Source organism: Lynx rufus, unplaced genomic scaffold (genome assembly GCF_022079265.1).
Source record: "Lynx rufus isolate CCGP_SWC_20201006 ecotype Redwood Valley unplaced genomic scaffold, mLynRuf1.p SCAF_4, whole genome shotgun sequence".
In the NCBI taxonomy this organism is placed as follows: Eukaryota; Metazoa; Chordata; class Mammalia; order Carnivora; family Felidae; genus Lynx; species Lynx rufus.
Genome location: NW_025814856.1, coordinates 6853742 through 6879142, shown reverse-complemented (window position 1 = coordinate 6879142; position 25401 = coordinate 6853742). Strand labels below are relative to the sequence as shown.

The following is a 25401-nucleotide window of genomic DNA, read 5'->3' as shown; positions in this document are numbered from 1 at the left end:
AAGTCGAGGGGACAGCTGGGGAAGGACACCCCAGCTGGAGGGAACAGCAGGTACAGAGACCCCGAGGTGGGCTCCTGTTGGCTGTGCAGGATTCAGTGATGAGGCTGGTGTGGCCAGAGTTGCGGGAGCAGAGGGCCCGGGAGGGGGCTAGACCAAGCAGGGCTGCACAGGTTGTGGCAGTGGCCCTTGAGGTTCTGGAGTGAAGGTCCTGGCGTCTGGACTGCGCCTTTGGCAAGGCTCAAATAAGCCTGTGAGTACGCAGTCCCGTGTTCTGCACCCTGTGCTCCATTCTGCTCGCTGGGGCTGCGGTTACTCTGCAGCTTCACTTTCTTTCTTTGTGGGGAATGGCTTGGCTCCAGGACACGCCCACTGTTTCTTTCACCTGCTTTAGCAGGTGCTTTTTCCCTCCCTGAGGAAAATGTGGGGGTGGATCTCCTCTACCATACCTGTTGTGGGCATCACTTTCCTAACACCCCTGCCCTACAGAAGGTTAGGGGTTCTCTTGCCCCGAGACAAGATCCCCAGCGTGTTTCTTCTGCAGCACATTTCATACTCCCTGTGGTTGGTGGTTGGCTGTATCCCCCTCTCGAACACCGTCAGGATCCTGATCTGTGTCAAGATGCTGTCCACCTACCAGTGACCCCCAGGGCCTGGCCCAACCTCTGCCTGGTGGTGCAAGTGAAATCTACTGTGTTGATGCGGCTGATGCTCATGCCCTCGTGCCGCCCTGTTGTGTGTCTCAGGACAGAGGCTCGGGAGAGGAGCACCAGCTGGAGCCCGGGCTGCTGTAGTCAGGAATGTCAGAGCTTGGGGGTCTCTTGGCTTCCTCCTTGAGAGAGGGTCTGCTGTAGACCCTTTCCCGTAGGGTGGGGAGGCGGCACTAAGGACACGCTTCGCAGGGATAGTGTCATTGTAGCCGGACTGCCGGAGTTATTTAGGGACTCTGTTTACCTCTGGTACTTGGGCTGGAAGTGGCAGGTGAAAGCAGTCTTGGGCAGGGTCCATTTTGTGAACTAGTGGGTCCTGCCTCTGCCTAGGACTTAGAACTTCTCCCTGTCGTCGTGGATACCTTGCTGGGCTGGGCACTGTATCCTCCCCTTCTGTGGGTCCTCCATATCCTCCCCTCCCTGGCTATGTGTCCATCTTTCCCGCTGGACTTAAGTCCCGAGGGCAGAGAGATGACCCGTGTGTATCTACCATACCTGACACGTAGTAGGGGTTTCAATTCAGGATGTTCGTGTCTGTCCACCATGCCTGGCACATGGTGGGGGTTTCAGTTCAGGGTGTTCGTGTTTGCATTTCTGAAGTTCTGTGTGGTTTCAGGATGAGGATTTCTGGCTTCCAAGGGCCTAGGCTGTGGGAGTGTGATGGGGGGTGGTGCTCTCAAGACCTGCGGATTCTGTGTGGCCCGCGTGGGCCTTTGCACCACGGGATGGTACTTCTTGCCCGGAAGGTGCTCTTTGAGGCCAACACGAGCGGTTCCATAAGCAGAAAGCCCCCCCCACCCCCAGCACACACATACACACCCTGATTTCATGTTCTTCTGAAGTTTGACATTTGGGTGGTAGGACTGTGGATGGATGCCCTCAAACTCCAGATTTAACCCTCCAAATGAGGTGGAAGTATGTCCTTCCCGTATCTTTACATCTGTTTTCATGCTGTTAGGTAATAGGTCTTACTGTGCTTCTTATTAAGGTGAAGTCCCTATAACACTAAGCATGTATGAAACACTGAATGCGTAAATGCAGAGAAAGCAGAGTGGGGATTGCCAGGGGCGGGGATGGAATAGGAAGTAGTGACTGGTTAATGGAGAGAAGGTTTTCTTTGTGGGCAGTGAAAGCATTTTGGAGCTAGATCGAGGTGGTGGCCACAGCCGTAAGCAGCATGTGTCTGAGAAGCCAGTGCTTGTCCGATAGCAGTGTGCCGAGGGAAGACGCAGTAGTGCGTTGTTCCCTTGTGAGGTTTCCTGTCACCCCACTCTAAGACTCCCTGACTTCTTGGTGTCACCTTTGTAGATGCCTAGGTCTGCAGACATCAAGATCCTCTTGATGCATAGGTGGGAGAATTGGGTAGAAACTGGGTGAGGACACTGTGCCAATGAAGTGTTCTGACAGCCGAGGAGGTTAAGAGTCTAGGACTTGCACGCGGTCTCGTCACCTTGGGTCTGAACTTGATTGTGTACTTCTGCCTGCCTTCACTGGTCGGCTGGTAACTGCTATCTGTCACCTGTCTAGCGTGTACTGTAAGCGTGGTCACCTGTGCCCGATCGACACTGGTCTCATTGAGAAGAACGTTGAGCTCTTCTTTTCCGGTTCAGCAAAACCAATCTACGATGATGACCCGTCTCTTGAAGGTCAGTGGAACGTTCCAGGTTATGTTTGGGCAGGGATCTTAAAAACAAAGCTTACCTGCAAAGCACTATTCAGTTGGAACGACTGTCCGTTAAAGTTAGGGCTTGAGACTGTGTTGTGAACAGCTATTAGCAAACTCGCTCTGGTGGCTGTGAGGACTGCCCAGTTTGGCTGACAAGAGAAGTCACCTCGGGGGCACTCAGAGTGCCACTGGCCCTTCTGGGGTTTGATAGGAGTCATAGTTCTTAGTCCATTTCTTTTCAGGAAACTTTCTTTTTCCTAGGTGGTGTTAATGGCAAAAATCTTGGCCCCATAAATGAATGGTGGATCACTGGCTTTGATGGAGGTGAAAAGGCGCTCATTGGCTTCAGCACCTGTAAGTGTGTGGCCAGTTGTGGACCGTGATGGAATTGGAAAGGGGCCCTTGTTCCTGTCCTCCCCTGGGCTTGGTTGGGCTTGGGTGGGATGTTTCAGCCTCCCGTGAATGGCACGTGACTAACTTGTGACTATATGGGAACCATGTCATTAGGATGGTTTCCATTATGAAACCATCAGGATGACTTTTTTGTAGGGGTTACAGTTGGCCCTCCAGTTAGAAGTGCCAGTCCTATTCTTACAGCTCAAACTCCGACTGAATTCCAAAAACAAGAGAGGAGCCCAAATAAGGCCACTTGGCCAGTCTCCCATTCTCTAGCTGTCTTCTTCCTTTTTTTAAATTTTTGTTTATCTTACACAGTGTGGGGCTCAAACTCCTGACCCTGAGATCACAAGTCATGTGCTCCACTGGTTGAGCCAGCCAGGCGCCCCTTTAGCTGCCTTCTTTAAGATTTTATTTAAGTAATATTTGCACCCAGTGTGGGGCTCGAACTCAAAACCCTGAGATCAAGAGTCCCATGTTCCACCGACTGAGCCAGCCAGGCGCCTCCGTTCCCTAGCTGTCTTAGGCCACTTCTGAATGGGTTAACTCTGAATGTCCTTTGCGTTTTGTTGACTTGTGCATATGGAATGACTTTTAGACTATCCCATAGTCTTCATAGACTCATCCCTGCCGTTTGGCCATCATAGCTGCCATCAGATTCAGACCACTTTTTAAAATTGCGGTTTGCTTCAGCTTTTGCCGAATACATTCTGATGGATCCCAACCCAGAGTACGCGCCGCTGTTTAGTGTGATGCAGGAGAAGATCTACATAAGTAAGATTGTGGTTGAGTTCCTGCAGAGCAACCCAGACTCCACCTATGAAGACTTGATCAATAAGATCGAGGTGAGGGGCTCAGGGTCTCCGCAACCCGAGATTCATGCCTATTTACATGCGGCACAGATGTTGCTAGAAAACTCCTGTCTAAAATCAGAAACCGCTTTTCAGTTTGATTAGAACGGTTTTTCTTAAGCCTAAGAGAAACTTTTGATCTTTTTCTTAAAGACCACTGTTCCTCCTTCTGTGCTCAACCTGAATCGATTCACAGAGGATTCTCTCCTTCGGCACGCCCAGTTTGTGGTAGAACAAGTAGAGAGTTATGATGAGGCTGGGGACAGTGACGAGCAGCCTATCTTTCTGACCCCCTGCATGAGGGACCTGATCAAGTTGGCTGGGGTCACCCTAGGAAAAAGGTAAGGACGCAGCAGGCATAAAACCGAAGACTGGAGACCAGAGAAGGTAGAGTGTCCTGTGCACTCCTCCCCAGCCTGCTAACACGATGGAAACCTCTGTCCCAGGCGAGCTGAAAGACGTCAGACCATCGGGCATTCTGCCAAAGAGAAGGACAAAGGCCCCACTAAAGCCACCACTACCAAGCTGGTCTACCAGATCTTTGACACTTTCTTCGCAGAGCAAATCGAAAAGGATGACCGAGAAGACAAGGAGAATGCCTTCAAACGCCGACGGTGTGGCGTCTGTGAGGTAACCTCACCTGGGCCGGGCTCCCTGCGCAATCTGAAGAACTTTTCTCCTGGCTGAGACTCTCCCTGCTCAAATGTGACCCCTAACGTGGAAGCTGGGAGAAAGTTATCGGGGCGGGGGCGAGGGCGGGGAGGGAGAGGATTGCATGCCTCATGGGACAGGCAGATTGGCCGGACAGCTGTGGAAAGAGGTGTGCTTGGGCACCGCGCTATTGATCCACTGTTACTGACTAGCCTGGCCGCCTGGGTGGCATTCGCTCTACCTGCATAGCACTGTCTAGAGGCCTTGGTGTGACTGCAGAGGAAGGGATTACCCCACAGAGGTGCTGCCCTCTCCGAGGGGGAGGACATCCCCGCAGGCCTGCCTCGTCTCATGGTGTAACTTTCCCAGGACAGTGGGGACTCTGTCCAGGATGGATTGGAGGGCTTTGAAAAGCCCTCTCTTCCTGTGGAACTTTTTAGATTTACTTCACTCAGTATTAGGGGGATTAATTTCTCCAGTCACCTAGAGAAGAGATACTTTGGTATCTGCTACAGGCATATTTTGTCTCACTGCACTTCGCAGATACTGGGTTTTTCGTTTTGTTTTTTATTTTTTTAAATAAACTGAAGGTCTGTGGCAACCCTGCATCGAGCAAGTCAATTGGTGCCATTTTTCCAACAGCATTTGCTCACTTTGAGACTCTATCACGTTTTAGTAATTCTTGGAATATTTCAAACTTACTTACTGTATTTATGGTGATCTGTGACCGGTGATTGTAGCTTGCTGAAAGCTCAGATGATGGTTAGCATGCTTTTAGCAGTTTTTTTTCTTTTTTTAAGTAGGTTCCACGCCCAGCATGGAGCCAAACACAGGGCTTGAACTCATGACCCTGAGCTCAAGACCTGAGCCAATATCAAGAATCAGATGCTTAACCAACTGAGCCACTCAGGCGCCCTATCAATAAAGAATTTTTTTTTTTTAATTTTTTAAATATTTGTTTTTGAGAGAGAGAGAGAGCGCAAGCAAGCGGGGGAGGAACAGAAAGAGAGGGAGACACAGAATCCCAAGCAGGCTCCAGGTTCTGAGCTGTCAGCACAGAGCCCGACGCGGGGCCCAAGCCCATGGACCACGAGATCATGACCCGAGCTGAATTCAGACACCCAACTGACTGAGCCACCCAGGCGCCCCAAGAATTTTTTTTTTTAATTTTTTTTTTTTTTAATGTTTATTTATTTTTGGGACAGAGAGAGACAGAGCATGAACGGGGGAGGGGCCGAGAGAGGAAGACACAGAATCGGAAGCAGGCTCCAGGCTCTGAGCCATCAGCCCAGAGCCTGACACGGGGCTCGAACTGACGGACCACGAGATCGTGACCTGAGCTGAAGTCGGACGCTTAACTGACTGAGTCACCCAGGCGCCCCAAGAATTTTTAAATTAAAAAAAATATACTTTTTTTTAGATTTCATGCTATTTAATGACACATTTAACAATTTGATAGACTATAGAATAAATATAACTTGTATATGTACTGGAAAGCCAAGAAATTAATTTGACTAGCTTTGTTGGAACTGCACCTGTAATATTGGAAGTATACCGTATTTGACTGACTTTGGACAAAAACTGAAATGCAAAAATACCACAACTGCCTTCAGAACCTGTGTTCACACCGTCGGCTGGACTGTCTTTCCCTTTGTTTTATTAACAGGAATTCACGTGTCCTCCCCATTCTTTTGGTTTTAGTTTTTCACCTAGCACATGTACATGCACTGTCCAGAGCTTCCTGAATACGCACAACTGGTGTTTGCCACTGTTACGTGTTGATACAAGTAATCTGGTGGACTCATTGCGATTATTCCACAGTATTTCATTATACGAGTATTCCAGCTTCTTCCTCTGTTATAAATAATGCAGTGGCGACATCCTTGAATGAGGCTTCTTGGGATCGTCTCTGCATAGAAGCAGAATTGCTGGGGTGTGGGTTTATGCTTAACTTTGGTCTGGAAAAGTCTCCAGAACGGAATTCCCCCCCCGCCCCCCGACCCTGTGAGCATGGCGAGTTCTCAGTTCTCCACACTTGTCCCAACATGTGTCCTGCTTCTTAATTCTCACTAACCTGGAGGGTACGAATGGGATCTTGTTCTGAACTTCTTTTTCCCCCTTCCCTGATGAGGCCAAATACAATTTTTCAAATTGGTAATTCACCCAAAACAAAAAACTGGTTACCAACGGTTACTAATGGCCATTTCATTCCCTTCCTGAATACTTTTTTAGGTGTGTCAACAGCCCGAATGTGGAAAGTGTAAAGCCTGTAAAGATATGGTTAAGTTTGGTGGTAGCGGACGGAGCAAACAGGCTTGCCAAGAGAGGAGGTAGGTTTGGCCGACGCCACTCTCCTGGCAGAGGAACATGAACTTTGTTCGGGGCAGGTGGGCTGAGACGTGCAGGGAAGGCAGCGCTCCCTCTTCTGGTGTTGTCGCCAGGCCTGTCCCCATTACCCAACTAAAACAGCCCCAGTAGGTTTTACTTACCCGAGGGGACTTGCCTATAACCACTGACTCTATAGGTGTCCCAATATGGCCATGAAGGAGGCCGATGACGATGAAGAAGTTGACGACAATATTCCAGAGATGCCGTCCCCCAAAAAAATGCATCAGGGGAAGAAAAAGAAACAGAACAAGAATCGGATCTCTTGGATTGGAGAAGCCGTCAAGGTAATCCTGGAGAAGACCTAGCCTCCTGCCGCACCTCTGAGCATCAAGTCACGCCCGGTGTTAAGCAGCCTGAGCCCCAAGCGGAGAAACCTGCTCATTTGCCTGTGAGGAGCAGGGCCAGCGAGAGGCCAGAAAATGCGGTTTTGGTTGTGTGCCCACAGACTCCTGTTTTCCTATCCTTCCAAAATGGGCCTTTGGCACTGTCCTAGGAGGGGTCAGTCTGGTTCCCCTTCAAAGCTTGTTTCGAAGAGAGCCTTCACTGCCCCATCCACCCCGGCCTGGCAGTGGGTGTTTTTGTGACACTCGCAGATGGCCTCCCTGCCATCCTGTGATGGTCCATCTAAGGCACAACTCCTTTACCAAAGCCGGAGAGCAAGTAATCTCTCCGCGCTGCTTCCTTGATGTCTGGAAGCCAAAGATCTGGTCTGTAGCGTGAGGCCTGCCCCTGCCAGATGCTGCTGTAGGCCTGAATGGGGCTGAGTCCCTGTCCTGTGGGGCTGAGCCCCTCGTACAGGAGGACAGGCGCGTGTTCTGTCCGGTGAGTGGAGGGCTGGAGGGAGGTGGGGACCTTGGAGGCTCCCGAGGAGGCAGCACATCTGAGTTGAGACCCAGAAGGTTGGTGAGGAACCAGCCTCAGAGACCTGGGGGCCAGTCAGGGCAGAGGCCCTCAGGTGGAAACTAGCTTTCCTTGTGGGAGAAGTAGGTCCTTGTGGCTGACAGAGTTGGGGGCGGGATGTGGCATTAGGACCACTGGGAGGGGCTGGGACCGGCACTGTTCAAAATCAAATGTTGGAATCTGATTTGCTACTGACACTGAAGCGCGGGGCTGACGAGGAGGGAATGTGTGTGCTCTTAGTTGCAGGTTTCCAGCCAAGGGAGCGAAGGTTTTCTGTAGTAGCCAGGGCAGTAGAGCTCAGGGCTTACCAAATTGTCAGGAATTAGGCTTTTATACAAAATAAGAGGAACAGGGGGGTCAAGCCTAGCATAGACCTTTGAACCCATCCTCACCTGAAACGAAGCTCTCGTTTCCAGACTGATGGAAAGAAGAGTTACTTTAAGAAGGTGTGCATTGACTCAGAAACCCTGGAAGTGGGGGACTGCGTCTCTGTTATTCCAGATGACTCCTCCAAACCGCTGTATTTAGCCAGGTTTGTACCTTTTCCTTCGCTTGACCTCAGCACACACTTTCTCTTGAACACCTAGGAGATGCTTATGTGTGAATACAGCAGTGGCTCTTTGCCCTGGGCTAGACACACTGCAAATACAAGTTCCCCTAAGTAGACTCGGTCCAGGTTTGCCAGTCGGGTTAGCAACTTTCTTCTGACTCCAGAGTCACCGCGCTGTGGGAGGACAGCAGCAACGGGCAGATGTTTCATGCCCACTGGTTCTGCGCGGGGACAGACACAGTCCTCGGAGCCACGTCGGACCCCTTGGAGCTGTTCCTGGTAGACGAATGTGAGGACATGCAGCTTTCCTACATTCACAGCAAGGTGAAGGTCGTCTATAAAGCTCCGTCAGAGAACTGGGCCATGGAGGTGAGTGCCCGGCGCCCCTTGGCGTGCCCTTCCCCTCCCTGCGTGGGCTCCTGGCTGACACCGGGTCCTTGTCCTCAAAGGGAGGCATGGATCCTGAGCCTCTGATGGCGGAGGACGATGGAAAGACCTACTTCTACCAGCTGTGGTATGATCAGGACTACGCAAGGTTCGAGTCCCCTCCGAAAACCCAGCCAACGGAGGACAACAAATACAAGTGAGTGCCGGGCCCGGGTCGGGCCCGGGCCCCGGGTCCCCTCTGTGGGGCCGCCTCTGTGGTGCCCCAGGGCCGTGTGCTTATCTGTGCATCACTCTGGCCTTTCACGTGCTTCTCTCTGGTGGGGTTTCTTTCCCCTGCTAATCAAAGACCAGCCTGACTTGGTTGCAGTTGCTTTAAGTGTGTGGACAGCCTGGGCACGGAGTTGCCTTTATGAGAAGCTCTCCTATCCAGGAGCAGTGTGCAGCTTTCTGTCTTCAGCCTCTGCGTGTGGCTCAGTGTTTCTGCTACGTATCTTGCATGTTTCCTTCTGTTTTTTAGATATTTTCTTTCATGAGTGGTATCTTTGATTCCATGTCATTCTAGCTGATGAGTGACTGCTTTTAGGGAGGCTTGGTTGTTTTTGTCTTTTTTAAAAAAAATGTTTATTTTGAGAGAGAGCAAGTGGGGCAGGGGCAGAGAGAGCGAATCCCAGGCAGGTTCCATGCTGTCAGTGCAGAGCCTGACACAGGGCTCGGTTCCATGAATTAGGAGACCATGACCTGAGCCAATATCAAGAGTCAACCCCCACAGGGGTGCCTGGGTGGCTCAGTCGGTTAAGCGTCCGACTTCGGCTCAGGTCATGGTCTCACAATTTGTGAGTCCCAGCCCTGCGTCGGTCTCTGTGCTGAGAGCTCAGAGCCTTGGAGCCTGCTTCTGATTCTGTGTCTCCCTCTCTCTCTGCTCCTCATATTCTCATATTCTCTCTTTCTCATATTCTCTCTTTCTCTCTCTCTGTCTCTCTCTCTCTGTCTCTGTCTCTCTCTCTCAAAAATAAATAAATGATAAGGGGGAAAAAAGTCAAACTCCCAACCAACCAAGCCCCCCAGGTGACCCAGGAGGCTTGCTTTTTAAATTCTCTTTCGATGTTTAGTGCCCTGTGCCTTCCTTTGTAACCCCTGTACCTCACTTGTTCAAACTAAAGTCGCATTGGCACCTCTGAGGCAGCAGTTCGGCCGATGGGGTGGGGCTGGGAGGGCTGGCTTACGTGCCCCCAGTGTTTCTCCAGTCAGCCTGGTGCTGCCTCTTGATTTGATCTCTAGTGAAGGCCATTTCTAGCTCCCCTTTAAGGACTTACTAATCAGAAATGTTGAATTTTACCAATTAGCTTTTCAGCCTTTAGAGGTAACAGTAGGAGACTCCTCTGACATCGAGCTGTGACCGAACCACTCTCTGCATTCTTGCTTGTGGTGTATTCTTTTCCTTATTCTGCGTTCTGTTTGTCTTAGGGTTTTCACATCAAATTCTCAAAAGTGGAATCAGCTTGGTATTCTCTTGTGTTTCATCTCTGGTCTTTGGTCCCAAATAAGTGTTTTTGGAGTGTGAACACAAACTGCAGGAAGCCGGTTTCTTCAAGTGTCTGCAGACATCCTCTACTGGTCACCAGAAGCTTCGGGTGAAGCCAGCTCAGGGCCCCTTGTTTCTGTCCCTCGCTCCTTCAGGTTCTGTGTAAGCTGTGCCCGTCTGGCTGAAATGAGGCAAAAAGAGATTCCCAGGGTCATGGAACAGCTTGAGGACCTGGACAGCCGGGTTCTCTACGGCTCGGCCACTAAGAACGGCATCCAGTATCGCGTCGGGGACGGCGTATACCTGCTGCCCGAGGCCTTCACGTTCAAGTGAGTGCCCCTTTGGCCCAGGTCAGGGCCATGAGCGCTGGGCTAGTGCAGGGTTGGCTCTGTGGTCTGTCCCCCTCCCTGTACCCCCAGGACTAGCCGCTGCCTGGACTGTTGCCTTAGTATGTGTGGTGGTCAGCAGTATCCCGCCCTCCATGGTAGAGTGACTATAGTAAGTCTGAAAGAAGTCAGAGCGTGTGCTGGCCAAGCACAAGTGTCTGTGGTGGGGGCCTGGCCCCACCCAGCCCTGAGGCTTTGGGGCAGAGACCGTCTCCTGTTGTTCTGGTCTGTCACGTGGGAGGAGTATTTCACCTGCCAGGCTCTTGGGATGAAGTGTGTTAAAGGGCCTAAAGGAAAGATTGAATGAACGTGAGTTGTAATCCCATTTGCCAAGAAGTATCAAGATCTCTTTGTGTATCAGAGGATTGGGGCTCTTCAGGGAGAAATCGGCCGGCTGAGTCTCCACACTCGATCCAGTCTTTGTTCTCAGAACTAGCACGTGGTTGAATTCCAACCAACATTTTCAGAACTTCTCAGTTTCCCGACTTGCAGTTCCTAAAGTCCCAGTTCCCAACCTCAGTTCAGTCATGACGAATTACAGAGCACGGAGGTCAGGGTCCTCTCAGCCTGTGCAGCTGGTGCGAGTACCCGCTTTAGTCCCGGCTGTCCTCAGTGTGGAGGGGAGGACGCCCATAGTGCTGTCTGCCTAGGTGCTCCCTGCACAGAAGACGTGTCCACACAGGTGCTCACAGGTACCTTCGGAGCCCAGTCGACTAAGGAGGCCTGGTGGGAAAACATGGCAGTTGCTTTCCTGAACAGCAGGCTTCAAGCCTGCAGCCGAATCCGATGACCGGTTTTACCCCCGTAGTCAGGCCAGGTTCAACTTGCCCAGACTGTGAGTTTCCACCCATGTCCTTTCAGCATTCCCTCTAGGTCAGCACCCCAGTCAGGAGAGCCTAGGTCATGCTTGGTGACAGCCCCACAGCTGTGGAAGTTGCCTCCCTGCCTGGACTGCGTGTCCCTCGTGGTTCAGCAGGGCACTTGGCCTGTTGGGTCACTCGGGGGCTGGGGCTGGTGGGAGCAGTGGCTTCTCGGGGCTGCCGGTCTGAGCCGAGGGAGAGCGTACTGGAGGCAGCTCAGCGTTCCTGCCAGCACTGCTGTGTGTCCTTTCTCGCACTCGCTGGGCAGAACGAGGCACATGCCGGGAAGTGCCATCCTGTCCCGCGGCTGGGAGCTGGGAGCTGGGCCTATTCAAACAGCGTCAGCAACTACCGTAGCCAGCGGCACACAGATGGAGAAACCCGCTTTAAACTGGATGAGGTTTCATCTTTCTCCGTAAATCTCCAGGCGCTTAGCTGCACTGGTTTAGAAGGTGTTTGGATTTAAGTAGTAGTGTTACTGGCCGGTCACACTGAGGTGATTCCTTTTTATGGCTTCGTATTCAGTTATGCGTAACACTGGCTTCTCTGCAGCATCAAGCTGTCCAGTCCCGTGAAGCGCCCACGGAAGGAGCCTGTGGACGAAGACCTCTACCCAGAACACTACCGGAAATACTCCGATTACATCAAAGGCAGCAACCTGGATGCCCCCGAGCCGTATCGAATTGGCCGAATCAAAGAAATCTTCTGTATCAAGAAGAGCAATGGCAGGCCCAATGAGACCGACATCAAGATCAGAATCAACAAGTTCTACAGGTCAGTGAAGGCCTCTGCTCTTCCAGGATGGCGGCAGACTTCTAGAAGTCTGAAATGGGGTTGTAACAGCACACACGGTGGTATTTTAAGACTTCGGTAGAGGTAGCTGTTTTTCTAAGTGTTTCTAATTATCTGGTGGGTGCTGACAGGGACTAGAATTGTAATTATATTTCATAGCTTTGCTTTAGACCTTTGTTTTAGAGCCGCAGAGTTGTCTCCCCCAAAGAAATCCTTAAGCAGAAGTCAAGAGTATGACAAGATCATGGGGTACCTGGGTGGCTCAGTCGGTCGAGTGACCGACTTCGGCTCAGGCCACGATCTCACGGTTTGTGGGTTCGAGCCCCGCGTCGGGCTCTGTGCTGACAGCTCAGAGCCTGGAGCCTGCTTGGGATTCTGCGTCTCCCTCTCTCTCTGCCCCTCCCCACTCATGCTCTGTCTCAGAAATAAACAAACATTAAAAAAAAAAAAAAGAGTATGACAAAATCAGGAGTGGAATGTCCTGGGCTCTGCCTAAGACACCCTCAGAGAATCTCAAGTTCTGTTTACGATTGTCTGAGTTGTGTCCCCTCCCCCCCGGTTCCCCCCCATTCTCTCTTCCTGTTCTTCCTAGGTGCCTCTTCCTGTTTCTGGGCTTTCTGTCTGTCTACACTTTTCCTAAGGTCTTGGCTTCACTCTTTTTTTGGGGACCCTAGGAACTCGTACTGATCAGGAGCTAACTGATAGAGATGGGTGTAAGGTTGCTTCACTTCTTAACTAATATACGTGAAAGATTATTACAGTCTCTGCAACAGTCATTTGTGTCTACAGAAAAGAAACCAGGCTGGCTAGTGTAGGCAAGAGGAGGAAGGTCTAGATCCTTACTGGGCAGCAGGCGGCTGCTGCTCTGGACGCAGGGCGGGGCTGTTTGCACCACAGTCGTGGGTGTGAAGAGCAAGCAGACTGAGTTCGTGGCAAGGAGGCCCACTCTGGCGGCGGTGCCGGCTAAGGGGGGGTAGTAACCGATCCCCTTAACTGGGGGGTTGTGGTCTTTACCCATGGGTTTTCTGAGCACCCCCAGAAATGGGGGGCCGTTTAATTGTCCCGTTCGCAACAAAGGAGATTGTTAACAAAGAGTCTTCCACGCTCAGGCCAGAGAACACCCACAAGTCTACGCCGGCCAGTTACCACGCGGACATCAACCTGCTTTACTGGAGTGACGAGGAGGTGGTGGTGGACTTCAAGGCCGTGCAGGGCCGCTGTACCGTGGAGTACGGGGAGGACCTGCCAGGCGGCCTCCAGGACTTCTCTGCGGGTGGCCCAGACCGCTTCTACTTCCTCGAGGTGGGACTCCGGGCTTATCGCAGGGAGAGGCTTCAGGTCACAGTCACAGCCCCTACGAAAGCAGTTGACTTACCCAGAGTATGAATCGGTGGCATTCAAATTCCTCTGGAACGTGACACTTGCCTTTAAAAGAACGGAGGGGTGCCTTGGTGGCTCTGTCAACTGAGCGTCCAACTCGGGTCATGATCCCAGGGTTGCGGGATCAAGCCGTGCGTTAGGCTCAGCACTGAGCATGGAGCCTACTTTCCCTCTGCCCCTCTCCCCTGCTTGTGGGCGTGCACACACTCTCTCTGTAAAATAAAAAGACTCTATAACGCAGAATATAAACATAGGAGCATCCTTCTGCTTCTGCGGTTTATTTGGAGACTATTTAGGTGGCCTCCCCCAGCCCTACTGATTCTTTTAGGGTGAGTTAGGGAAAGATGCCCCTTTCCCTGGCGGACTCATGAGGCCCTGCCCCAGGCAGTCCCAGTCCCTTCACCAAGGCATCTGCGGCCAGGTGAGGTCTATACACCGGGGCAGTGGCCCTGGTGATGGAGAAAGGATCCGGGAGTCTGTCGATTTAAGCTGATCGCTTTTAAATTGTTTGAGCGTGGCTTTTCTGTGTTACGTTCTCTGAAGTTGATACATGCCTGGGTTTCCCCAGGTTCCACTGTGGATGGCCGAATATATCACTTTTTCCAGTTTTTAGAATGAGTAGTCCAGGGGCTTTGAACAGCAGGAATTCTAATGTTGGGCACATAAAATACTTACATTCTAGAACTTTCTTTCTCTGTTGCCAGTGTAATAAAATCAGAGTATTTTCACTGACGGCTAATTGCTTGTGGCCAAATTTAGGGAGAAGTTAAGTGGGTCTTCGGCAGGTTAATTTAAATTGTCCTTGTTAGAGAAGAGACTGGTGTGTTTCTCTCCCAGACTATTGTCGTTCTTTCCTTCTCAGGCCTATAATGCCAAGAACAAAAGCTTTGAAGATCCTCCTAACCATGCCCGTAGCCCTGGAAATAAAGGGAAGGGGAAGGGGAAAGGTAAGTCGTTATCCACAGGGTTCTTTTCAAGTCTGCCTTACGTAATTCAGGCTACTGATGAGTCATTTGGTATGAAAATGCCTCTGATGTTACCTCATTCTTTGCTGTTAATTCAGAATGAGCGTTTAGGGACAGCAGGTTAGGGCTCAGACTTGACTTTTGGCCTGTCTCCAGGGAAGGGCAAGGCAAAGTCTCAAACGTGCGAGCCAAGTGAACCAGAGACCGAAATTCAGCTGCCCAAGCTGCGGACCCTGGACGTGTTTTCTGGCTGTGGAGGGTTGTCGGAAGGATTCCACCAAGCAGGTAAATGCCATGGGGTTTTCTCTGCAGAGCTAGTAAAACCGGATCAGGCAGGTTCTACCTGGAAGGCCTTCCTGGCTCTGGTCCCGGTTCTGCCTTGAGCGTAATTCGAGGGGGTTCTTAGCACGTATCTGTCCTCGTATCTACCAGGCATCTCGGAAACACTGTGGGCCATTGAGATGTGGGATCCTGCGGCCCAGGCGTTCCGGCTGAACAATCCCGGGTCCACGGTGTTCACGGAGGACTGCAACGTGCTGCTGAAGCTGGTCATGGCCGGGGAGGCCACCAACTCCCGCGGTCAGAAGCTGCCTCAGAAGGGAGATGTGGAGATGCTGTGCGGTGGGCCGCCTTGCCAAGGGTTTAGCGGCATGAACCGCTTCAACTCTCGCACCTACTCCAAGTTCAAGAACTCCTTGGTGGTTTCCTTTCTCAGGTAAACAGAGTAGCAGCCCCTGTGCTCAGGACTGCCTGGCGGTGATTAGACTGCCGGCCCTGGGGTGTGCCAGGGTAGCAGCAGCTGGCTTAGCCGCTGTACCTGCTGAAGGCCACGTGTGGAGGGGAGGCGCCCGGCCTTTGCTTCCAGGGCATTCGCAGCTGGCTTCTTGCCAGGGAGATGGAGAGTCAGCAGGTGCAGCTTCCCAGCAAGCAGATATCAAGGATTTGGGTGTAGCTTCGGGTAGAGTAGGTCTTTCTCTTCACTTGGTGCGTGCGGATGACCCTCGTAGTCTCTCCCGCCTCCCACAGCTACTGTGACTACTACCGGCCCCGCTACTTCCTCTTGGAGAACGTCCGGAATTTCGTTTCCTTCAAACGCTCCATGGTCCTGAAGCTCACTCTCCGCTGCCTTGTCCGTATGGGCTATCAGTGCACCTTTGGCGTGTTGCAGGTAGGCTCTCTTGGGGAAGGGGGCAAAGGTGGGCTGACAGGTGTGGACAGGAGAGGGGCTCGGTGGTCCCTGCACCGCAGCAGATGGTCTCTACCTGAAGGTAGAGTTGAAAAGGACGGGCGTGCAGTGCCGTGAGCTGTGGGGATGCCGGTGCGGGTGGGGGGAGACGGCAGGTGGGCCCGCATGCCCCGCCGTGAAGCTCGCGGCGTCTGGGTCTGGGGAGCACAGAACTCGTGTGCCAGTAAGGCCACCTGCCTCTTCTCAAGAGTCACATCCTCGTGCCTGAGGAGGAGCCGTGTGTTTCCGGCCCCTTCCTCTTGAGAGGCCAGGGTGGTGGCCAGCTGTGGAACTCTAGTAGCAGTTTGATCCCTGCGGTGGGGGGCGGGTGAAGCAAGAATGGCAGAAGGATGCACAGACTAAACCGTCGCGGGTTAACGGTTCTCTCCTGGGTGAATGTACATGTGTACAAACCTCAGGAGGAGGTGGGAGACCGCCCTCCAGGAGCTACTGGGAGCTTTGTCTGCAAGGACGGAGATCTGGGGTGACCAGAGGGAACTAGGCTTGACCTGAAAAGCAGCTACCGTGTACGTGCCTGTTCAGTAATTAACAGCATAACTAGAGCTGAGATGGCGCTCTGACACGAAGCCTGGCTGGAAGGCAGTGAGGGAGCGTCTGCCCCCTACCCGGTCCAGCCTCCCTGGGTCTGGGGCTCACCAGCCAAATCTTGTTGGCAGCTCTTGTGACCGCCTACTGCTAGGTAGGCGGCAGGGCTCCGTGGCCTCTCTGCTCCCTCTTGTCTCCCGAGTGCTGAGACCACAGGGTCCCTCGCAGGGCTCTCGAGAGAGCCGGCTGGAATTGCCAGCAGGGCTTACTCCATCTTCTCCAGAGGCTTGTGGCCCTCACGTGGGATCTTTTGTCCCTCTTACTCGTAATCCTGCCGAGGGGCGTCTGGGTGGCTTAGTTGATTGAGCGTCCAGCGTCGGCTCAGGTCACGGTCTCACAGTTCATGAGTTCAAACCCTGCGTCGGGCTCTCTGCTGTCAGCCTGGAGCCTGCTTCGGGTCCACGTCCCCCTCTCTCTCTGCCCCTCCCCCCAAAAAATCAACATTAAAAAGTGAATCTGCAGACTTAACTAGGGGCTTGACTGTGCGTGTCTGGCCCTTTCCACAGGCTGGTCAGTATGGCGTGGCCCAGACCCGGAGGCGGGCCATCATCCTGGCTGCAGCCCCCGGAGAGAAGCTTCCCCTGTTCCCAGAGCCACTGCACGTGTTCGCGCCCCGGGCCTGCCAGCTGAGCGTCGTGGTGGACGACAAGAAGTTTGTCAGCAACATAACCAGGTAGGAGCCCCGCTCGCCCCGTCCGCCCCGCCGTGTCACGGTGCTTGTTACCCGGGAGGCGTGTTGGTGGCGGGTCTGTCGGGAGACCTGAACGGCGGAGAACGTGTTGGCGCGGACGGCGCAGCGCTTGGCCTGCCACACGAGTGCTTCTGACCTTTGAGTGAGCCGCACACAGGCCGTGGCTGGACCTGGCTGTAGTCGAGAGCAGGGCCCACACCTCCGGGCCATCCCTGCATAGACCGGCTCTGAGAAGAACGCCGCCCGTGTGGCCTCGGGTGGCCCTTTGACCTGGGAGCTAGGTTGCCCCGCTGGAGAGGGCGGCATCGGCCGTCGGGACGTGGCACCTGTAATGTGCGGGACAGCAGCCTCCTGGGTCCCCAGAGGTGTCAGCTGCGTGCTGTGCTCTCGCAGGTTGAGCTCGGGCCCGTTCCGAACCATCACCGTGCGGGACACGATGTCCGACCTCCCCGAGGTCCGGAACGGAGCTTCGGCGCTGGAGATCTTGTACAACGGGGAGCCTCAGTCCTGGTTCCAGAGGCAGCTCCGGGGCTCACAGTACCAGCCCATCCTCAGGGACCACATCTGTAAGGTAATGGCGCCCTCCCGGCAGCGCCGGTGTGGTCGGGCCGGCGGCCTCGTGAGCAAGAACGTGTGGTTGGAGCCCAGCCAGGGCTGGGGGTGGGAAGCGGGACCTGATCCAGGCCCCGTCCAGCTCCTACTCTGCCCGTGGCCCTGAGCCCAGACCTCCTCCTCCTCCTCCTGCTTCTCTTCTTGCCACCGCTGTCTGTGCTCCCCACCCCCCCCCCCCCGCCCCCGCAGCAGCCGCAGCAGCACAGTCACGAGGAGCGTCCGCTCCTCCCGGAATCGGTGTCTGGTCCCCGCTGCCTCTGACTCCCCTCATCTCTTGCCAACCCTGCTCTCTGTGTGTTCTCCCAGATACGCCAAACCCGCTCTTCCCCGTCCGGTTCTCTCATCCTGCGGGGCTCAGCCCACACGTCTCCCCCTCCTCCGAGAAGCCCTGTCGGCTTGCCCCAAGCTGTCCTCTCACCCATTTCCCCCCATTCTCTGCCACGTCCGTGCTTGGTTATCTTCAAGGCACGTGCAGTCTGCAGGTCGTCGGGTTGGGCTGCTCTTGGTCTCCCCCGATGGGATACGAGCCCCTCCTTGGTGATTCCTGGTCACCGTGCTGTTTCCGGTTCCTGGGATGGTGGCGCCCAGCCTACCGTGGGTGCTTAGACACTCCACGAATGATGTGACGGCCGGGGCCTGCTGTGACTTTTCAGGACATGAGCGCGCTGGTGGCCGCCCGCATGCGGCACATCCCTCTGGCCCCGGGCTCAGACTGGCGCGACCTGCCGAACATCGAGGTGCGGCTGTCCGATGGCACCATGGCCCGGAAGCTGCGGTACACGTACCACGACAAGAAGAACGGCTGCAGCAGCACCGGGGCCCTCCGCGGGGTCTGCTCCTGTGTGGAAGGTGGGGGCCCTGCTGTGCCGCAGCCGGGGGTGGGGGTGCTTCCCGGCCCCAGCCCCCTGGGTCCTGATCCCCCGCAGCGGTCCAGGGGGCTTGGAGGGAGCACTGTTGCCTGGGGTTTCCTAGCCGGAGGTACTGGGGGCTGCCACTCACTGACCTGAGGACCTGGGCTGGGCGCGGACGTCCTGGCTTTAAATAGCCGCTGAGAGCATTTAAGTGATAAGAGCTTTGGGCACAGGGATTGTCGGCTGCTCGGTCCCTCCCGTTCTGTAACCATAGTCTCATGGCAGCCCTCTCTTCCAGCGGGCAAAGCCTGTGACTCCGCGGCTAGACAGTTCAACACCCTCATCCCCTGGTGCCTGCCCCACACCGGGAACAGGCACAACCACTGGGCCGGCCTCTACGGACGGCTCGAGTGGGATGGCTTCTTCAGCACGACCGTCACCAACCCCGAGCCCATGGGCAAGCAGGTGGGTCTGCGGGCCGCGGTGATGCCAGGGAGGGGACGGTGCCAGGGAGGGGACGGAGGCAGGGGCTCACAGTGGGGGCGGCCCCTGGGGAGCCTGCACGCCTCCCCCCCCCCCTTCCCCCCCCCCCCAGCCTCTGCCGATGGAGACCGGCTCGGCCATTGAGGCCTGAGGCTGCAGTGCTTCTCCATGGTTCAGTTTCCCTCCTCCTGCCCCGAATGGCGGGCGGGCCCAGTCCCGTTCCCCTTCCCACCTCCCCTCTCCCTTCCAGGGCCGCGTTCTCCACCCTGAGCAGCACCGCGTCGTGAGCGTGCGGGAGTGCGCCCGCTCCCAGGGCTTCCCGGACACCTACCGGCTGTTCGGCAACATCCTGGACAAGCACCGGCAGGTCAGCCGAGGGGAGCAGGGCCGGCTCTTCCTCTGTCCCTGTGTGAGGCGCCGCTGAGCCCCTCCTCAAAGCGGCCCCGACGGGAGAGAGGCCCCTCTGTCTGACCCAGGGTGCAGGTGTTCCCGGGGAAAGCAGGGCTCACGGGGTCACTTATGAGGGGACACGGAGCCCCTGGAGTTTATTGGCCGATTGGCCTCAGTATTGCCAGGAAGGGGGCGCCCGGAAGGAGAGAGCCTGTCACTGGGACCCAGAGTGCTCGCGGGTCAGGCTGTGGTTAATTAAGCACATTGGTTGTCACTTCACAGCTCTGAGGCAGGTTTAGCCCAAAGGAAAGTTCCAGGGCACTGAACTTGAGTGAAGGAGCAGACAAAATGGGCTCAGGGTGGGAACGAACCCACAGTTCCTCGCTGATACTCAGGGTGTTAAGTTTACTATTTCTTAATTACATGTATTTCCATCTAAGGAATGCCTGTTCATGGCTTACAAAGCAACAGTACCCCGGGGGTTCTAGCAACACCCCCCCTTCCTGTTCTCTGGAAAGAATCCCTCTTGGCTGAAAGTGAAGCATGGTGACCTCCATGTCGATCTGAGTTTTCTAAAGCCCGCTAAAGGTCCCTTTTCTGTGGGTGGGCCTGGACACGGGGTTCAGGGTGGGGAGGTAGGGCGGTTGGAGGGTCCCTGAGCCGTCACGGTGGAACCGGCTCCGGAGGCCCACGTGAACGGGGCTCACGTCATTGAGAAAAGGCTGCCACTGACCCCGGCCGTGCCAAGCCACGCACCGCCCTCCTTCCCTCCTTCAGGTGGGGAACGCTGTGCCGCCGCCTCTGGCCAAAGCCATTGGCTTGGAGATCAAGCGCTGTATGTTGGCCAAAGCTCGAGAGAGTGCCTCAGGTACGGTGGGAGCCGCTGGCGTGCAGGTCGGGGCCCGGGGCCCTTTCCTCAGGCTGCGCGGCCTGGCTCAGATGCCAACCCAGGCTGGGAACCTAGGGAACCCCTGGGAGCAGGGCGCGGTCTCCCTCTGTTCACTCAGAGCTGCTGCACGTCTCACTTGGAGGGCCATTAACATCGACACCTGGCTGCTAACCTAGTTCTCGATTTTTCTTTTTTTTAAGTATGTTTCTTTTGCGAGAGACAGGGAAGGGGGAGGGGGAGAGAGAATTGTAAGCAGGGCCTGCGCTGTCAGCACAGAGCCCGACATGGGCTCGAACCCACGAACCGTGGGACCATGACCGGAGCCGAAATCAAGAGTTGGATGCTTAATCGACTGAGCCACCCAGGGGCCCCTAGTTCTGTTCGTTACACTTGCCTGTTGCGTCGTGCAGGGTCGTGCGTGTTCTCTGCGATGACTCTACCTTTTATTTCTCTTTAGTGAAAATCAAGGAGGAGGAAGCTACCAAGGACTAGTTTTGCCCTCCCGTCACCCTTGTTTCTGGCACCAGGGATCCCCAACATGCACTGATGTTGTATTTTTAACATGTCAAAATCTGTCAGTTCAAATGTGTTGTACACGGTGTTTGTGGCCTTGGCTGACATGAAGCTGTTCTGTGAGGTTTGCTTATCAACTAATGACTTAGTGATCAAACTGTGCCGTACTTTGTGCATTCTGGATTTTAAAAGTTTTTTATTATGCGTTATATCAAATCTACCACCGTATGAGTGGGAATTAAGACTTTATGTAGTTTTTATATGTTGTAATATTTCTTCAAATAAATCTCTCCTATAAATCACCCTGGCTGGTGACTTGTAATTTACGAAGGGCTTCTGGCTGACTCTTGGCTGAGCCTGGATGAGAATGGACTCTCAGAGCTGCTGGTGATCCCACAGACGTGTTTGTCCGAAGTTAGATCATTCCGCATGTGCTATGCTTGTGTTTGGGGCTGAGGGTTAACTTGTTTCAGTTCTGGCTGAGACCCAAGGGAATCTCGCTTAGTGTGGCTTCCAGGAGAGCCTTTTAAAGGAACGGTCTTAGTTGGCCTTCCCCATTGTAGCCCTTCTGTGCTCTAGAATGGACTGTGATGCCTGGTGGTGCAGCAGCCATCTGTGACCATGAGCGTGGAAGCCCGTGTAGTGGGTGAGGGGGGAAGAAGACAGGAGTCCCTCGGAGCCCTGGCCTGGTCCCCCCAGACAGACCCTTTATTTAAGAGTCTGTTAGGTAGGCTTTTTCCATCCTTTCAGCCTAATTCAATCCTACTGAATTCTAAATTTTTTTGTGTGTAATGTGTATTTATTTTAGAGGCAGAGAAAGCACAAGCGGGGGAGGGGCAGAGAGAGCCGGAGACAGAATCCGAATCAGGCTGCAGGCTCTGAGCTGTCAGCACAGAGCCCGACGTGGGGCTTGAACCCATGAACCAAGAGATCATGACCTGAGCCAAAGTCGGAAGCTCAACCGACTGAGCCATCCAGGTGCTCCGCCCCCCCCTTTTTTTTTCTTCAATCCTACTAAATTCTAAAACCATCAAACCTCTTTGGTTTGTCTCTGGGAAAGGACTTCCTGTAAAATGCCAACAAAGCAGAAGCAGACAAAGAAGTGTCAGTCACCAGCACACACGACTGGGTCAGACTTTGGACTTGGCACATGTAAAAGCCTAGTGGGTACTCAGCGGCTGCCTGACGTGTACAGACTTCTGGGGAAAACTTATCTTAAGGACAAGCCTGCCTTTCGAAGTATAGGGTCAGCCCTGATTATTCAGATATTCTTTTATGTCCCTCAACGTTTCAAAATTTCAGAGTCTTCATCTAGATACTGCCTTTTTTTGGGGTGGGGGGAAGCGAGAGCACACGGGTGGTCGGGAGGGAGAGAGAATCGTAAGCTGGCTCCCCACGCCCAGCGCCGAGCCGGACACAGGGCTCCATCCCACAACCCTGGGAAGGTGACCTGAGCCGAAATCGAGAGTCAGGGGCTCAACTGACTGAGCCACCCAGTCACTCCTAGGTACTGCATATTTCTTTAAAAAAAATTTTTTTGTAATGTTAATTTATTTTTGAGACAGAGAGAGACAGAGCATGAGCAGGGGAGGGGCAGAGAGAGAGGGAAACACAGACTCCAAAGCAGGCTCCAGGCTCTGAGCCATCAGCACAGAGCCCAGTGCGGGGCTCGAACTCACAAGCCGTGAGATCATGACCTGAGCTGAAGTCAGAGGCTCAACCGACTGAACCACCCAGGCATCCCATGTACTACAGATTTCTTAACTGGATTCCTAGGTATTTAATCCTTTCATTCCTACCGTAAATGGGATTTCTTTTTTGTTTTCTGGTGGGAGGCAGGGAAGAGGCTCCTTTCTTAAGCAGTGGTTCTTTGCTTCTACAGAAAGATTGACTCGTATTGATTATTGACTTTGTGTACTAGGTGGTTGTTTTGTTTCGTTTTACCTAGCCAACCTGAATTCCCTTATTTTCGTGATTTTTTTTCCAGTTGGGAGTCTGTGTTTCGGGTATGCAACACGCTAACCAAGAACTTGAGGATTCACTTTAGCGTGAGTGGTAGAAGCTGTTTTCCGCTGTGGCTCAGCCATTAGGTCTCAGCTGGGCAGCGGGCTGTCCCTCGAGGGGTGGCCCAGGTGAGTGACTGCCTTTTGAGGCACACCTGCCTCCGTGTACCCCGAGAGCACTAGCCTGAGCCAGGCTGTGGACCGAGGGGGCGCTGCTGTGCTGGTGTGGGGCAGAGGGAGGGGACGTGGCTTCCAGCAGCTTCCGCTGCCCTGCCTGCCTGGCAGAGAATGTTCTTCCTTCTGTCAGAGTTTAGTTCAGCCTTTTCGTGGGAAGGAAACCCTAGTGGAATCGGGGACGTGACAAGAATAGTGATTGTAGTAGATTGCGGTACATTTGATCAGTGAAATCCCCTGATGGCTCAAAGCCTCGTGACCATTTGAGGTGACTTTTTAAACGCAATGGCTGCACTTCGAGATCATTCAGAGGGGGAACTCAGGCCTTCCTTGTGGCACGAACTGTATTTAGTACGCAGGTGGTGCCCACCGGTGAGGAGAAAGCTGTCTGCAGTAGAACGGCAGTTGATAGATGCAGGTGAGAGAATGGATTTCGATGATCCTTTTGTGGCCTCTGATCTAATGGACTCAGTCAAGAATCATGGCTGTGCTTGGGGGTCTTCTTCCTGTGACTGAACCTTGCTTTCTTCCCCTCTGGATTTCATTAAGGTGTGTAGATCTTATAAGCACAGCTGAATTATTATTATTTTTTTTAACGTTTATTTATTATTTTTGAGACAGAGAGCGACAGAGCATGAGCAGGGGAGGGGCAGAGAGAGAGGGAGACACAGAATCCGAAGCAGGCTTCAGGCTCCGAGCTGTCAGCACGGAGCCCGACGCGGGGCTCGAACCCGCGAACAGCGAGATCATGACCTGAGCTGAAGTCGGGTGCTTCACCGACTGAGCCACCCAGGCGCCCCCTCAGCTGAATTACTTTTTACGCGTGTGCCTGCCTGTGTCATCACCCCTGCTCAGGTGGACGTGTTAGAAACTCTCATCACCCTGGGAGGATGCCTGGCACCCCTCCCTCCACCCTCAGAGAGCCTCTCAGTTCTGACTTCAGGTAGTGGTTTGAGGATTTCACACAAGTGCTATCGTGTGGGGCCACTTCCTTTGTGTCTCTGATGCGGATTCACGTCACCGTGGGTATTAGTTTGCTCCTTTATGGCTACATTGTGCCCGCTGTAGAGAAGCACACAGTTACCTCTGGCTTCCCATTCATCTGCCGATGGACTTTTGACTTGTATTATGGGCTCCATCGTGTGCCCCCAAAACTCGGGTTTCAGCCCTGACCCCTGGGACCTCAGAATGTGAGTGTCTTTGGAGATGAGGCCTTTACAGAAATAATGGAGTTAAAATGAGGTCATTAAGGTGGACCCTACTCCAATACAAGGACCATGTGATGACACAGGGAGAAGATGGCCGTCCCCAAGCCAAGGAGAGAGGCTTCGGGAGGAACCAGCCTGCCCGACGCCTTGACCCTGGACTTCCAACCTGCAGGAATGTCCTTGACCCCCAGCCTGTGGTGCTTTTGTGGTGGTAGCCCTAGCCCACTAAGCCAAGCGGTGCTTGGCCATTGTGAATAAAGTGGCTTTTAGCCATTGTGAATAAAGTGGCTACGGACGTTCGTGTGCACGTTCTAACACGCGGGTCCTTGTGGACGTGCGTTTGTTTCTTATGGAAAATACCAAGAAGTGGAATTCGGTCTACATGGGGAGATCTAGCGAATCGCCCCGAAGCTGCCGCGGAATCCCCGGAGGATGCATTCCGTGTGTGCGTGTCCTCACTCCCCTCCTCGTGCGCTTCGCACAGCTGGTTTGCTGCTGTCCTGTGGAGATTCTGGGCGTGGGAAGCATGTTGGTGCTACAAGGGAGAGCTGGAGGAGAGGGACTCGGGGGCTTTTTTTGTTATCCATCCACCCTCGGACTCCAGCTTCTCCCTACGTCCCTGTGCTCCCTTGGGGCCTCTTATTTTTCCTTGGGAGATACCTGACTTTTTGTAAAAGTGATACATGATGTTTGAGAAAAAGCATTTCGCTTATTTAAAAAAAATTTTTTTTTCGGTGTTTATTTTTGAGAGAGAGACAGAGTGAGCGGGGGAGGGACAGAGAGAGAGGGAGCCACAGAATCCGAAGCAGGCTCCGGGCTCTGAGCTGTCAGCACAGAGCCTGATGTGGGGCTTAACTCATCGACCGTGAGATCATGACCTGAGCCGAAGTCGGATGCTTAACCGACTGAGCCACCCAGGCGCCCCAAGAACTATTCCGGGGCGCCTGTGTGGCTCAGTCGATTAAGTGTCCGACTCTTGATTTCAGCTCAGGTCATGCTCTCATAGTCACGGGATTGAGTCCCATGTCTGGCCCTGTGCTGGGCATAGAGCCTTCCTAAATTTCTCTTTCCCTCTCCCTCTGTCCCTCCCGTGCTCATGCTCTCTCTCAAAAACAAAACAAAACAAAACAAAAAAACCAAAAAAGCATAAAGTGCGTAATTTTATGTGTATACCTTTATTTAAACCAAAATAACGTATACACATGGTAAAAAAATGTTAACTATAGGAGAAAAGTCCAAACAAAAACAAGCTTTCCTCCCCTGATGCCTTCCTCTTGAAGCATCCCTCAGACACAGTTTGAGATTTCTTTTCGGAAAATAGTTCGCATGTGTCTACCTATATGTGCTACTAAACA

At 53.5% G+C, this 25401-nt stretch overlaps 1 protein-coding gene across 3 annotated transcripts in view; it reads left to right on the top strand.

Moving 5' to 3' along the window:
* The window catches only part of DNMT1 (DNA methyltransferase 1), a 47727-nt gene extending 26764 nt beyond the window's left edge, over positions 1–20963 (top strand). For all 3 annotated transcript variants that reach the window (XM_047095534.1, XM_047095536.1, XM_047095535.1), the window contains 24 exons: positions 2235–2353; positions 2635–2727; positions 3463–3614; positions 3774–3961; positions 4067–4250; positions 6504–6601; positions 6796–6943; positions 7976–8091; positions 8274–8478; positions 8559–8692; positions 10174–10347; positions 11817–12038; positions 13166–13358; positions 14299–14383; positions 14558–14686; positions 14834–15116; positions 15428–15569; positions 16739–16905; positions 17317–17494; positions 18189–18384; positions 18685–18851; positions 19120–19236; positions 20037–20127; positions 20606–20963. In XM_047095534.1, coding sequence (XP_046951490.1) covers positions 2235–2353; positions 2635–2727; positions 3463–3614; positions 3774–3961; positions 4067–4250; positions 6504–6601; positions 6796–6943; positions 7976–8091; positions 8274–8478; positions 8559–8692; positions 10174–10347; positions 11817–12038; positions 13166–13358; positions 14299–14383; positions 14558–14686; positions 14834–15116; positions 15428–15569; positions 16739–16905; positions 17317–17494; positions 18189–18384; positions 18685–18851; positions 19120–19236; positions 20037–20127; positions 20606–20640 — 3616 coding nt within the window. In that variant the 3' untranslated portion in view covers positions 20641–20963. The remainder of the gene's footprint in view (positions 1–2234; positions 2354–2634; positions 2728–3462; positions 3615–3773; positions 3962–4066; positions 4251–6503; positions 6602–6795; positions 6944–7975; positions 8092–8273; positions 8479–8558; positions 8693–10173; positions 10348–11816; positions 12039–13165; positions 13359–14298; positions 14384–14557; positions 14687–14833; positions 15117–15427; positions 15570–16738; positions 16906–17316; positions 17495–18188; positions 18385–18684; positions 18852–19119; positions 19237–20036; positions 20128–20605) is intronic.
* The last annotated feature ends 4438 nt before the right edge of the window (positions 20964–25401 follow it).